Raw genomic sequence first — 14,229 nt, forward strand, 5'->3', positions numbered from 1 at the left:
CACATATGGTCAAAAATAAAAATCCTTTGTTTCTTCCTCCTGAAGGCTGTACTTCACTTGGGCAGAGCTGAAAGAACAATATTCCTCTACTGGTAACAAGTGAGAGTAAACGAAGGAGGCAGTTGTAGTTGTGTGTATTGTGGTTTTGTAATGAATGTGCTGACCCTGATAAGGGGCTTGAAAACAACAAATGGTACTGTGAGGGAGAAAATCTGTACCATATGGAGCGTAATATAACTATGGAGTCTCAAAACTCCGACTCTGGGGAGCATGCCAGCATACGTGGGAGAAGTGAGAATTTCATGAATTATGTTACTCTTGAGTAGATTTGAAAGTACAAAAGAGTTCAACAGTACTCGGATAAATATGCAAATATCCTTGCTCTCTGAATGAGACAGAAAAGTGGCTTTGATGTTTAGGCTTTTAAAACTTGAGTTTTGTATAAAACATAGTAGAAGAAAAGTACAGTATAGGATGGAATGTGCAAATACTGAAAACTGCTGAAATTATTTAAGTCTTTTTTTCCTATCAGGTTCCCCAGGTTTGGCAGGATTAGAAAGATATATTAAGATGGGAGATGGCTAAACAGTCACATACTGAATGGCTAGAAATGGTCTGGTAATTTAGCATGTATAACTCTTTCTTCAGAATATAAAAATAATGTGTAAATGCTGAGAAATTGTTAGAAGTCCAGATAAGAATCCTAGAACCTTGAGAAATAGAGTTGTACATACATTTTCTTTCAAAATCCTGTATTAGATGGAACTGTTTTGCATATTACAAAATCACCTGTTCTGGCATGAAACATTAACTTGTTCAGCTGTTTGCATTGTGGCTTTGTGCTATTAAACTGGGCATTGTTGGCTGATGGGTGAAATACCCATGCTAAGTATAATCTGCATCCTTATGGCTGAGAGATAGACAGAAAAAATCCTGTATCTGTTGGATAAAGGGAAGTTGTATGTTTCAGTTGAGAAGTACTTTGTAGAGAAAAATATCATTGAACAACATCTATAGACATTACAGACAGAATAAGAACCCAATGAGACATAATTAGCATCCACTGATCTTTTCAGCTACCTCCAAAGGTTGCTCTCTTCTTAAGCTTGGTATAGCCAATGGTAGTCACTCCATATAACCATCTTGGGTGTCAAACTAAGTACATTTATCTGCTATAGTACAAAGGAAAAGAGAAAGCATATCAAAGACTATTTCAGAGCAACAGCTAATCCTGGCTTGTATCAATTCATCCCATGGCCATCAATTATGGTCAGAGTTTTCAATCATTTGTCTCATTTGAAGGAACTGATTAACTTGATTGATGCTTGTTTAATGCTAGTCCTCACAGTCCTTAAATGTTTATTTGCCCTGTCTCTTGCTACAAATACACAACAACCACCCCCAGTTTTGTAGGGCTGGTTTATTCTCAGCTTTCACTTACTCACACTGTTGTGTAGTACTGAGAGAAACCTAATCCTGTAAAAGAAGGAAAAATGTGGTTTATGCAAGAAGATGTTAATTCTTTTGTCTCATGGGAGAAGGTGTTTTGTTTTGTTTTGTTTATTTCATTTGAAACTGAAGTACCCTGAGGGAAGAACCCTAAGTGGAATCAAATCTGGCATCAGTCTTAGCCAGGATTCATGTACTACTATTTTGTAAAATCTGGCTTTCATATTAAAAAGGTACTCTGTGAGAGATGAATTTTAGACACAACAAAAAAAATTCTGAGTATACCAGCCAAACTGTTTTGAACAGCTGTAGTATTAGATTCATATTCTACTTTTTGTAAGGATTCAGAAATATAACTGCAGTTAAACAGAAATCTAAAAATTAAAAGTGATTACAGAGTGATACATCTTATTCAAATAAATAAAGGATCAACTTTCAAGTTTTTGTCACAGAATTTCCAACAGTTTTTCCACCACCTGAAATAGTCTCGAGAGTAGTTTGTGAATGAATGTTTCCTTGCAGCAACATTTACTTGTTTAAAAAAGAAAAACGAGAAAATCTTTCTCCTTTTTAACAAAAATAAATAATTCCTAAGCCAACATCACAGTCAAAAAAATATGCAGTACTTACACAGAGTAAGAAGGGGCCTTGAATGAATTTATGTAGCAACCAAAGCTGAAAATCATTAGGATTTTGATGCATCTATGTCAAATTCTGATATTCTGTCAAATGTGATACTGACTTCAGAGGACAAAATTTAAATTTGTATATTAAAGTGTTTTGAAATTTTGCATAAACAAGAGAAAAATAGCATTGGTTAGAAAGGAAAAGGTTTACTGAACCTATAGGCCATTGGTGCTCTTAAAACACTGAAGGCTATTCCTCATTCGTTGTTAAATTCAGCAGACAACTTTTTACGGAGTATCAAATAACAAAGTTGGTAGGGTCCCTTAAAGTTGTAATAAATGGAGACAAAAAAAAGGCATGTATTTAGGAATGAGTCAGATATCATTTTGTGAGCTTTCTCTTGACTAAACTTGCTCTGATAAAGCCTGCCAATTTAGACAGCAATTCATACTTTAAGCCATCTGTAAAAGCTCTGAGAGAGAAGAGCATTCCATATATTTGTCTGTGAACATCAGAGTAAAAGTGGGAAGCCAGCAGGGAAAAAATGAAATGAAATGAAATGAAATAAATAAAATAAAATAAAATAAAATAAACATCCTGAGAGAAACTTAGAAATCTTAGAACCCTGTCAAGAATAAACAAAGTAGGCAGTGTGTTCCTGACTATGTTTTCTTTAATACATAAAATTCTGCTTCTTATAAATATGTGGTTTGGCAAAAGAAGATTTTCTTTTTAAAGTCTCAGAATTTTGTAGAGAATCAGAACAATTATTGCAAGATTACAAATCAGATCAAGTTATTTATTAATTAATTAGCCATTTTTTGCCCTATCATTTTCATTCAAAACTTCGCAGCACTTTGCATATGTATATTATCATTGTTCCTTTTCCCTTTTCCTCTCCTCTTCTCTCCTTTCTCTAATCAATAAAACTTTCCCCGAAGAAACAGCAACAAGCACAAGTTTAAATGTTAGCGAGTGTCTAGAGTTTTGATTCTCTTTTACATGGTCCCATGAACAGATTGAATGCTTTCTCCACAAATGTGTGCTCTGACCAGTGTATTTCCTCTGTACTGATAAGTAGCATTTCTGAGGGCCTAGTGGAAGAGTCATCATACATTTCTGTGATGCCGTGTTTGGATATAAATTTGCTGAGAAGCAGGAAAAAAATCTTGTACCAAGGACTTGACATCCTTACTTGGCAATGCCTTCCCTTTAAACCAGTGCAAAGCTTTGCAGGCTTGTGTCAAGTGTTTTGTATACATATTTCTATTGGTTTGCTATTCGCCTAGTTCAGCACATTACAGGTTTCATAAAATCATTTATTAATACTGACTTACGTTCCTTAACAGCAAAATGGCTCCTTTAAAACTATAAGTAATAATAATAATAATAATAATAATAATAATAATAATAATAATAATAATAATAATAATAATAATAATAATATAAACATGACAATCATTTCAGGCATAGAGGCTGTGGGAATATGTCTTGTAGCCTGAATCAATTCTTGGCCTCTAGAGTCTGTTCTGGAAAATGCAGTTTCTCGTTCTGTATTGGAATGAAGTAAGGGACTCTGGAATAGGTGTCTTGGTGTGCTTTCATTACTGGGTGAGGTTGCAGTAACAGTCAAATAAATACTGTGCAGTTCATGTCTATTATTTTTCCAACTTAAATGCCAGAGAGTTTCAAAATCATGTCACTTCAGAACATTATCAGTTCTTTTGGGAGTTCTGAAGTAATTAAGTCATTCAGAAAGATTCTCTGTAGCTGGTGTCAAAAACTGAGTTCTACTGTCATCTTACTGATTATAATGAAAAAAAAAAAGGAAAACAACCCATATACAATTGTATGCCTATTTAGCATGCTAAAATACAAAACATATGACCCTTATTTAGGGAAGAACTCAGTCTGCCTTTGTGCATATCTGATTTGATTTCTGTGTTTTTGGCATTTATTCTTCTGTGATATTAATAAAGATCAAATTAATTTATATAATTCATAATCAATCTGTCCTCTAATGCAAAGGGGCAGACTAAATAAGAAAAATAAAATAAAATAAAATAAAATAAAATAAAATAAAATAAAATAAAATAAAATAAAATAAAATAAATAAAATAAAATAAAATAAAATAAAAAGAGTCACATTAAGGAAAAGATCATTTGTAGAAACATAAGTATTTCCACAGAAGTCAGTGTGGAGCACTTCTGAGGGTTGCTCTGTGACAAAATAAAAGTGCTGCAACATGTAAAGGTGCAGCATGGCTGCTCACAGTGACATATGAAAGGAGAAGATCTCAAGATGGAAGGCTAGGTAAGAAGAAGAATGGGTCTCATGGCCTTCTGGCTACCCAAAACCATTACCTGCTGGGGATTCTCATTTTATTTTTGTGATCTTTATGTTGGCAGTTTAACAAGTCTTGAGGGGAGAGATTCAAACTGGCCAGAACTTGCAAGTTTTGTTTTCTTTCCCTGGCATGTGAATCAGCCATCATCTTATTCTGATCCTAAGTATTGCCTTTCGGTGTTGGCAGAAGGTACAGCACAAGTCACCCACAGTGATACTGTGTCTCTGGCAGAGGTTGTCTGCCCCTTCAGGGCCAGGAGAATTATGGCCAGGTTTCTTCCAACTCAGGCTGAGCTATAAAAAGCTTGTCTGACCCTCATGGAGGTGGAAAGGCCGGACTGGAAAAGGCATAAAGGAGGTAGGCTTATGCAGTAAACCCTAAGAAGAAGGATTGAGCTTCCCTTCAGATGAAAACAGGAAAGAGGCCTCTCAGGCTGGGCTGGGATCAATTATTTTGATTTGGTGGTTTGTCAGAAGTTTCTGTGTTTGAGAAGTAAAGTTGGGCAGAGAGAGAAGCTGAGAAACTGAGGCAATGTAATTCTTTGAGCCAAGCTGGACATGTTGTATAGTGCTACATTTCTTGCTAGGCTGTGCTCATGACTGAAGCCTTGCAATAAGAGATGGGGAAGGTAGTAAGGAACTAAACCAAAATTAATATATATATATATGTGTACATATTTTGCTGAGTAATTTTATGCATGTCTTCCCAGTATAGTCAGAAGCTAATTATATGAGGTTTTTATAGTAGTAGCAATTGAGAACAAAGGGATATATTTAGGTCAAGAGAGAATTCAGCTAATATAAATGGAACATAAAATGATTTGGGTCTGGAAACATATATTTAGGCATATGAATAATCATGTTTGAGCTATGTCATTGAAGTTGGTACATCTGTCTGAGACTTGTTCAGAGTATTTTGCCCCCCAAATATGTTGTTATTTGTTCTTATTAAACCAGCTGTTATTTGTTCTTATTAAACCATTTATCAGCATCATCACCAAGGCTCTGAGTTTGTTGTTACTTGTAAGGATCCAATAAAAATAATCCTTTGAATAGGGGGAGGACAGTGAATTAACATTACAGGTATTTATGGTGAATAACTCCCAAACATGAGAGAAAGCATGAATGCACTGTGGAAAATGCTAAGTGGCTAAGTGATGGTTCAGCTGTTGTTTTGGGCTGAATGACTGTACACGCTTTGATTGGTAAACACAAAATGGCTGGGAGACAGAGATACACCTAGAAAAGGCTTGGAAGGTGTGAAGATAATGAACAAATATTTTATTTTTCTGGGATGGGGACAAAGGAGGTGCAAAAAGTAGAGGGTGGGGAGCTAGCCCTGGTAGAATGGTTCAGGAACTGTAGTGCTAATAGGCAGTGCATAATTGATACTTGGGGTTACAGCTCATTAACTGCAATGAGTTTTTAACACAACAACCATATGCTGATGAACCTGTACATTAGGAAGACAGGGCAAAGCATGAGGAAAGAGGAGGAACATAAACATCAGTATTGCTGCTCAGAACTGAGATAGAAGAGCTTTTAACTATTTATGTTATTTTTCAACCCAAGGCTCTTAATAGGACCCAGGAGTGGTGGCAGGCATGCTTTTAGCCTTGTTGGCCATGACCTGAAATGCCCCCATGCAAAGACAGAATATCTGTCTATGGAGCGAATGAAGACCCTTTAAGAACTACATTGGGAGAAGAGGGAAAAAAAAAAAAAAAAAAGTTTAATTGCTCTTAACTTTTGCAACTCACTTTGTGGTGCAGGAAAGCCTTGCAGGGATATACCTAGCTGCTGAGCCAGCTAGTGTTTGACAGCTTGTATATCCTGTTGATCAAGTTAAGGTCTGTAACCTGAATAATTGCTTGTAATTTTCTGGGTACAAAAGTGCCAATGAGAAGCACTGCCCTGTTCTTTTAAATGTTATTCCTAAGGGGCAAAACCAGAATAGTCTTGCAGTATAGAAGACGCACATTTATGGATAAATATTAAGGGCTAGTACTGATTCTCCTGTAGCAGTTTGCGGCTTACAGTCAGTATAGTTGTATTTTCTCCCTCTAAAATGTTAATGGAAGAGTATGGTAGGAGAAGGAGAGTGCAGGGAAACTGAAAAACCTTTCCAGAAAAATTATTTCGTGGTAAGAATTTTAATGAACTTTATGTGAAGACCTGTAGCAGGTAAGCACACCCCACGTAACAGGCAAGCTTTGATGGTTTATAAAGCTCTACAGACTTTTTTTTTTATTCTCTTTTATTATGATATAGTCATTTGTGTTCCCAATTCAACTAAAACTTATATCAACATTTCTCCTTGCAATCCTCTTTCCCCATCAAGAGTGAGTTTTGGGGACTTGGAAATCAATCTCTATTCAGAAGCACAGATTATTGCATACTTTTAAAATCTCTTTGGATTTTAGGTAAAACCAATAATTTTGTTTTAATGTTTTTATTTTTTCTTAAAAATAAAATATTGCTTATTCTAATAAACTTTCTAGAAATTTGTCCTTGGTTTTAGCATTGTTTTAAGGTTCCAGTCTTCCTGAAGTGTGTATATGCATACATTTTTTTCATTCTCATATGTTGGAAGATTAAACTCATTAATAACTTGACATATAGAAGAACTTACAGGAAACTATTCTTATCATATTGTTTAGAGTGCAAGTTGGTGTTGAGTGCACTGTATGGTTAAGTGCACAGAAAATAACCTTAATCTGAGATGATTCCAATGATGAAAGAGAGATTAAGTCATAGGTTCATAATGCTGGCCTGGAGATACTTATTAACACTAGAGAAAATGTTGTTATATGTACACACAAAGTTATATTTTTCATATTATAGATACCTGAGCAGCATTAAGATATGTGTAATTCTAAATCTTTCTCCTTGGATTATAAATTAGTTCTGTACTGAAACTTCATTCACAATTATATGCTGATAGCAGAGCTGCAGATTCCTTGGACATCTCCTGAGTAATGAGAACTGCATCGTTTGCAAATGTAGAATACTGATAACAGAACTGAGAATTTGACACACTGCACACAGGCAACATGCAGATTTTCGTACACAAAGTACACGTGCCTGCGCTACTAATTGAACCATAGTTTAAAAAGTCAGAAATAAGCTCTTTAAGAGTTGCTATTTGCTATTTTTATTAACAGTTCTTGTCACTAGGACTGAACTAGGTATCTGTGCACAACAGCAGTGATGAGAAGCAATTACCAGTAATCTGAGATGCTGCATGAAATAATGGGGGAAAAAAAAAAAAAAAGATACTTTCAGTGCCCTGAATGTATTTTATCCACAGCACCACAACACTGGACGTATTTTGCAATAGCAATAGTCCTGTACAACTATGAAGAATGCATTCTTGAATGAAGAATGTGATCAGAATTAGTACAAAGCAAAACTCTGTGGAAAAGACGACTTCATTCCCAAGAACTACATAGAAATGAAACCACATCTATGGTTTTTTGGAAAGATACCTAATTACCTAATGATGCCTAAAAGATGCCTAAGAAAGATGCCTAAATACCTAATTGTAAAATACTTTGGGACAATGGAGACTCCATTCAGTATTGTATTACATTGAATATATTATTGTATTTCAAAAGAATGTCTGTGATTAATATTTATTTATACAGAAAAAGTGTAGTAACTTAAATGTGTTTCCAAAAATGGGTTGGAATTGCTGGTTAGAACTGTATGTGAGAAACAGTGGCTGCATTTCTGTGTATGTATGTGCATGCATACCAACTTATTTCTCATGGTATCATCATAAGTAGCAGTAGCAGTAAATAGGATTATTGAAAAGATCTTAATAATGAATATTTCGAACATTTCCTTGTAGCAAATCAGTAGGATGAAAGAAACACTTTTTTTTTTTTTTTAAATAAATATATGCACGTGAATCTGAACAATGATCTCTTTTCAACAGAAAATGATGTACTAAAATATTTCAGAGCTAAATGTTACTCACTGTTTCCATTTATAAATGAAGGGCTTTTTAAATGTCTTTTTAAAGCTCTGAAGTGTTTTTAGCCTCCAGCTCTCATTGACTTGGATAAATTCATATTGGAGTTCAGATGCTAATTTATGTGACTGCTTTTGAAAACAAATTTAGGTCAAATCCTGTTTCTGCAGAAGCATCCATTAACTCTGCCATTAACTCTGGGAGTTCTTTGTGTTTGCAGCTTCTGTTCTTTAACTGACATTTTTTTATTTTTTTTTTTTTCTGGCTGAGTCACCCAGCTGAAAGTATGGTGTCGCCAAATAAAATGCTCTCTTTAAAAAGCAAGGATACTTTCCTTGAGCACTGCAAATAAGTTCTGTAGAAATCCAGCATCTGGTGATGCATTTTCTTTTCTTTACTTTTTCAGGGGAATTCTGGCCTGGGGTTCAGTATTGCTGGAGGAACAGATAACCCACATATTGGGGATGATCCTGGGATATTCATAACTAAGATTATACCAGGAGGAGCTGCAGCAGAGGATGGAAGACTCAGGTAAAAACTGTCTGCTACATTATTATAAATTGTCCTCTAAGAGTCCAGTGTGAACTGGGTCTTTCATGTGGTAAAGGGGAATAAATGACACGACTAGACTCTCCTTTCTACTAATGTAGGAAAACTGCTTTAAGTAGTTTAAATACTAATAAGGTTAGTTAAGGGATAAGGTTAGTTAAGCCCTGTATAAAGGGACATTTGCTGGTTCCACCTCCATCTTTGTACCAGTCATTTCATTTAGTACAAGAAGAGAGATGGGGACAGGAGAAGGAAAAAGTCATTATCAACAAGAAAGTCTTCTCTGTTTGATCATTATATGTTCATGACTGAAGAGCTATGCTTTCATGTTATATATTAAGGCTATCAACACTTCCCAAACTACAGAGCCATTCCTAAATAGCCTTAGCTATTTGTAGATGCTCCCTGTTGTTTGACTGCAGCAGTGAGGTATGCTTATCTGCATTTCCAAACTTTTTTTTTCTTTTTGTCTCTGTGAGGATGCGATGACTCTGTTCTGTATTTTGAGTCACCTCCAGAGTATGCTTTTGCTGTAGCTCCTGAGGTAAACACATAGATCACTTGAAAGTTGTGGTATCCAAATACATCGTAGTGCGTGTCTTAACCAAAATGTACCACAAAAGTACTTGTGCTTTTCTTTCCTTACAGACTTAATTCAGAAAGGTTTCTGTCTGTCACAGAGACCAGCACTCAGATGTCAGTTGTGAAGCCTGCTGATGCTGCAAAAAGGCAATTTAGCTGGAAAGACTTTGGATAAAATTCTGAAGCTTTCATGATCTCAGCACTAGAACCTGACCTCTAGCAGTCTTTGCCAAAAAGCAGATGGCCTAAAATTCATGAAATGTGACCAGATGGTAACAGAAACATTTTTGGAAAGCCTTGTCCTTTAATTCAAAAATAAAAGTATGAGGAATTGGTCAGCTTTTAGAGGAAGTTTTGAATATTTCATGTTAGGTTAGTAATTCCTTTTAGGAAAATAATGTTATTTTTGCTGTTACAGTGATAAGGAGTCAGGGTGGTTGGCACTGCCTGAAGAGTGTACGATATAAATAAGATTGTAGACAAAGAGAGGAGAAATAATCTCATGTAACTTCATGATGAAGGTGCAGCAATATACATCTAAGTTAATCATTTTAGAGTCCCCTAACAGTCAGTGAAGAAAATACTAGGTATTTCTGTTTTGTCATACATCACATCCTAAAGTCAATGTCTATGACAGAAGAATCACATCGTACAAGAGCATTCAAGTACCTCAGCTATAGTGATCTATACTGTAAATGTCTGCTTTGGGCCAGACGGGCTTCATGCAAAACAATGTCAGGAAGCAGATGTTTGGAAATCACACTATCAAATATGACATGACAAACAACATAGGGGTGTCTACCACAAATAAGAAAGAATTCCTTTCCAAAAATAATAATATCTTTTTAGTAGAGTTCTTATTACTTTTGGAAGCTGTTCTGGTTTAAGCTATTAAGAAGACACACATCACTGCTATTTTATTTTTTTTTTGTCTTACTATCTTTATATGAAATCAAATATTTTGTAATGCATTGCTTTACTAATTAACTGTAAATTGAACTCATGGTTACTTGGTAATTACTGTGTTGTAAGTCTTAAGAAGACCTTCTAAATCCACAAAAGATATTGTACTAATGCAATTCATTAATCCATATTAAGATTAGACCTGGCAAGCTTTGTGTTTTGTAATAAAAGTTTATCTTATTACTAGGACTATTATTATAGTCTTGGAGTACAGTATTTGTTACCATTTTGAAGTGAAATTAAGTGAAATTCAAATTTAACCACAGTAGTAAAAATATTTGATAAACATATATTTGGCTTGGTATTTTTGCTCTTCTCTTTTGTAAACAGAATGCATTTACATCAAATTCTTCTCTTGTTAGTACAGAATATCTGAATGCAATTAGATCAAATTCAATTAGCAGAACTTTTTTACTTCAAATAAAACTGTAGGCATATTAAAAATGTGTCTCTAAAAACTACCATTAGGAAAATGGAGTGACTTAATTCTGTGGGTTTTACACTTAGTAAGAAATTCTCAAATTTTTAGCTGAATATCACACGGTATCAATTCCAGATAGAGTATCTGAGATACAAAGTACCTGGAATTTCTTCCCAGTAACTCTGTATTGTACTCAGCACTCAAAAGGTGTTTTTTACTGCCTCAGTTTCCCACAGGCTCTTGTTTTTGTAGTACATGTGAATTTGTACTTGGTTTTCTCAATCTTACACTCAAACACAAGCTGAACAGACACACTGTTATAGAACGTATTTTTCAATATTTTTCAATATTTTACAGTGTAAGGGCAGAAGTCATTCAAAAGACCTCACCATGATTTCCAAGAAAAGTTTATGTCTGGAATGCAAGAGAGCTACTTGCATATAAATGCCAAGTTTGAAAGGTTTGGGATGGCACGATTTTATTTTATTTTATTTCACTGTGTTTTTCCTAGGGGAAAATTCCTCCTTTCCTTGTTTTATCTGCGAAGTGGGTTTCACTTTGCTACAATGCTAGCAAGGAAACAATCCTGTCATGTTTTAGGAACACCTGAAAATGTATGTATCAGTGATCTTTACCGATATGCCACTGAAGAGGAGAGCTATCCTGGGGCAGCTTCTGCTTACATGACAAATAATTTTACTTAATGGCAAGTTTATCAGCTAAGGCCACTCAGTAGGAACAGCAGCTCAATGACATGCAGTAACATCCATCGAGAAAGGCAATAATCCATGTACCTAGCAGAAGTCCTATCTGAGTCCCTGAGAAAGGGAGATTGGTGTTCATTTACAGAAAAAAATATATATATTTATATATATATATTAATATATACACATATACTTTCTGGTGTCCACTTTTGCCTTGGACTCTGCCTGCAACTACTGTACATTATATAGTATTGTGGACTGTTTGAACTGGCTTCTAAATCTACTGCCTGTTCTTAAATCATAAAAGCCTGTAAAATCACTTTTACTGCATTTTACATAAGTCCCTTTGATGTAATTGAGCTCAGTGAAGTTCTTCAAATAGATTGATTCTGAAAGCGACCTTCAAGAAATTGACTTAATGCTACAGACCCTGGCAAATCTTTTACATGTATGTATGGTATACTGACAAGTGGAACAGTAGACAGTAACTTCATCAAAATTCAACAAAAGCAAACATAACCTCCTGAACCTGGAAAGGAGTAACAATTGTGGTAGACGGTGGGGGCTTGGCATTGTGGCAAACAGCTTTACCAGGAAGGACCTGAGGGTCCTGGTGGGCAGTTTATATTCATAACTGTGACAGTGAAGGAGGGAAGGAAGATGACAGAGCCTTACTCTTCTGAATAAGAGCCCAGGTCAAGAAGCAATGGACATAAAATAAAAATAATAAAATAATTAATTAAAACGTGAAATTCCATCTGAGGACAAGACAGTTTTTGTTTTGTTTTGTTTTGTTTTTTTACTGTGACAGCAGTCAAGCAGTGGGACAAATTGCCCAGAGAAATTATGGAGCCTGCATCCTTGGAGGTATTCAAACCCTGACCAGTCATGTTTCTGGACAACCTGCTCAAGCTAACCCTGCTTCAGCAGGAAGGGCTGGATGAGATGATCTCAAGAGGTGCTTTACAAACTAAATGGTACAGTGATTCTCTAATTTGCACCTGAGTCATCAGTGTGCTGTGGTAGTGATGAAGACCAGCATGAAGAACAGTTGAGAGAAAGCACTAGAGGCAACAGTCAAATGTTGCAACAAGGGAAATTCTAGATGGGTCTGAGATGGTGGTGGTGGGAGTTGCTTTTTTTTTTTTTTTTTAATGAGGGTAGTTTAGTGAGGCATTGTAAGTGATGGTTCAGTGAGGTTGTTGTGGGACCTCTGTCTTTAGACAGAGGTTCCAAAGTTTGTCTGGACAAAACCCTGAGGATTTAACTTTTCAATTCAAAGTTTGGACTAGATGTCCTCCAGAGGTCTCTTCCAGCCTGAATTACTCTCTGATTCTGTATATTTTATTTATATATAAAACTTGATTGTGAGAGTGGAACAAAGGTAAATAAATTTCTACTTTTCTGTTGTGTTTTTTTTTTTTTTTTTGGTGATGTTTGTTTTTGTTGCTGTTGTTTTGGTTTTGTTTAGTTTTGTGGAGCACTACTTTTATTGACAGTAGGTAACTTTTATTGACAGTAGGTACAATGCATAGTGTGGGTTTGTATCTCTTCATGGCCCATATATCTTTACAGCAATATTTAACAGTAAAAGTTATCAGCCACTTTAGGCTACATTCATTTTGATAAAACACTACTAGATTTTTAAAATTTCTTGAACTTTCAAATATTAACACGTACTATTTTTAATACTATCGTCTCTGAAATATGCTGACTTCTACAGCTAGTAAAACAGACAATACACTGCATAATTCAGACTGTAGAGAACATTTTAGGTAAGTACATTGGCCAAAATACATAAAGTTGTGGAATCTTCTGTGATGTCCATATACTGCCGAGGAAACTTCTTTTCTGGTTTCTTTTGGTAAATAACATCACGGAATACAAAATAATTACTTTTATCTTTGATTACTTTAGGTAAATGTGAATATAACAGTCTTGGGAATAACTGAAAATTAGTTTTTGCTGAATGCTGCATACCATGGTTATTTGAAGCTTTGATTTTCAAGTCAGTGATAGACAAAATCTAAAAGCTCAAGGAGTAGCAAACATTCCCACTGAGTTGAAGGAGAATTTCTCTTAGCAGTTTGATCTTTTAAAACTTCTGATGCATAAAAGCTGCTTCTTCTGTCTCATAAAAATCAGTTTTCCATGGGCAAGCATCTACATTTTAATAAAAAGGCTCTGAATTTAGACTTTTACTATCTGAAAGAAAGAGAATTGCAGCAATTTATGTCTTAGTGCCTTTTTTTTAGTTTTATTTGACTTTGTGTTGAGAAAAAAAGTATAGTAGTTGACTCAGTTGCCTAGATAAAACAATGAACTTCAATATACCATCTCAGCAATTCTTTCTATTTACAGTTATTGATCATAAGTGAAATTCTGGATTCTCAAATGCAGGATATATTCAAAAAATTTATCATACTCTGTGAAAACAAGTGATCAGTTAATGGAACTAGAAGCAGTGTGCTGGTAAAACTTGATTAAAATAAGAGCTAGTAAAAGAATAATGAAAAGCTGTCAATTATGAATAAGTACAAAGAGCAAAGACACCCCAAATATTATTTTTTTTCCAGTAGTCATAAACTGAAACAAATTTAAGTTAAATAAA

At 35.0% G+C, this 14,229-nt stretch overlaps 1 protein-coding gene across 29 annotated transcripts in view; it reads left to right on the plus strand.

Annotated features, from left to right (window-relative positions):
- Nucleotides 1-14,229, plus strand: part of DLG2 (discs large MAGUK scaffold protein 2) — a 1,031,289-nt gene that overhangs the window by 677,684 nt on the left and 339,376 nt on the right. For all 29 annotated transcript variants that reach the window (XR_005264704.2, XR_005264705.2, XM_027462397.3 and 26 more), the window contains one exon: nt 8,806-8,930. Coding sequence is in view for 27 of the 29 variants with exons in the window: in XM_027462397.3 (XP_027318198.1) it covers nt 8,806-8,930 (125 nt within the window). In the remaining 2 variants the exon portion in view is untranslated. The remainder of the gene's footprint in view (nt 1-8,805; nt 8,931-14,229) is intronic.

The sequence above is a fragment of the Anas platyrhynchos genome, chromosome 1 (assembly GCF_047663525.1).
Source record: "Anas platyrhynchos isolate ZD024472 breed Pekin duck chromosome 1, IASCAAS_PekinDuck_T2T, whole genome shotgun sequence".
In the NCBI taxonomy this organism is placed as follows: domain Eukaryota; kingdom Metazoa; phylum Chordata; class Aves; order Anseriformes; family Anatidae; genus Anas; species Anas platyrhynchos.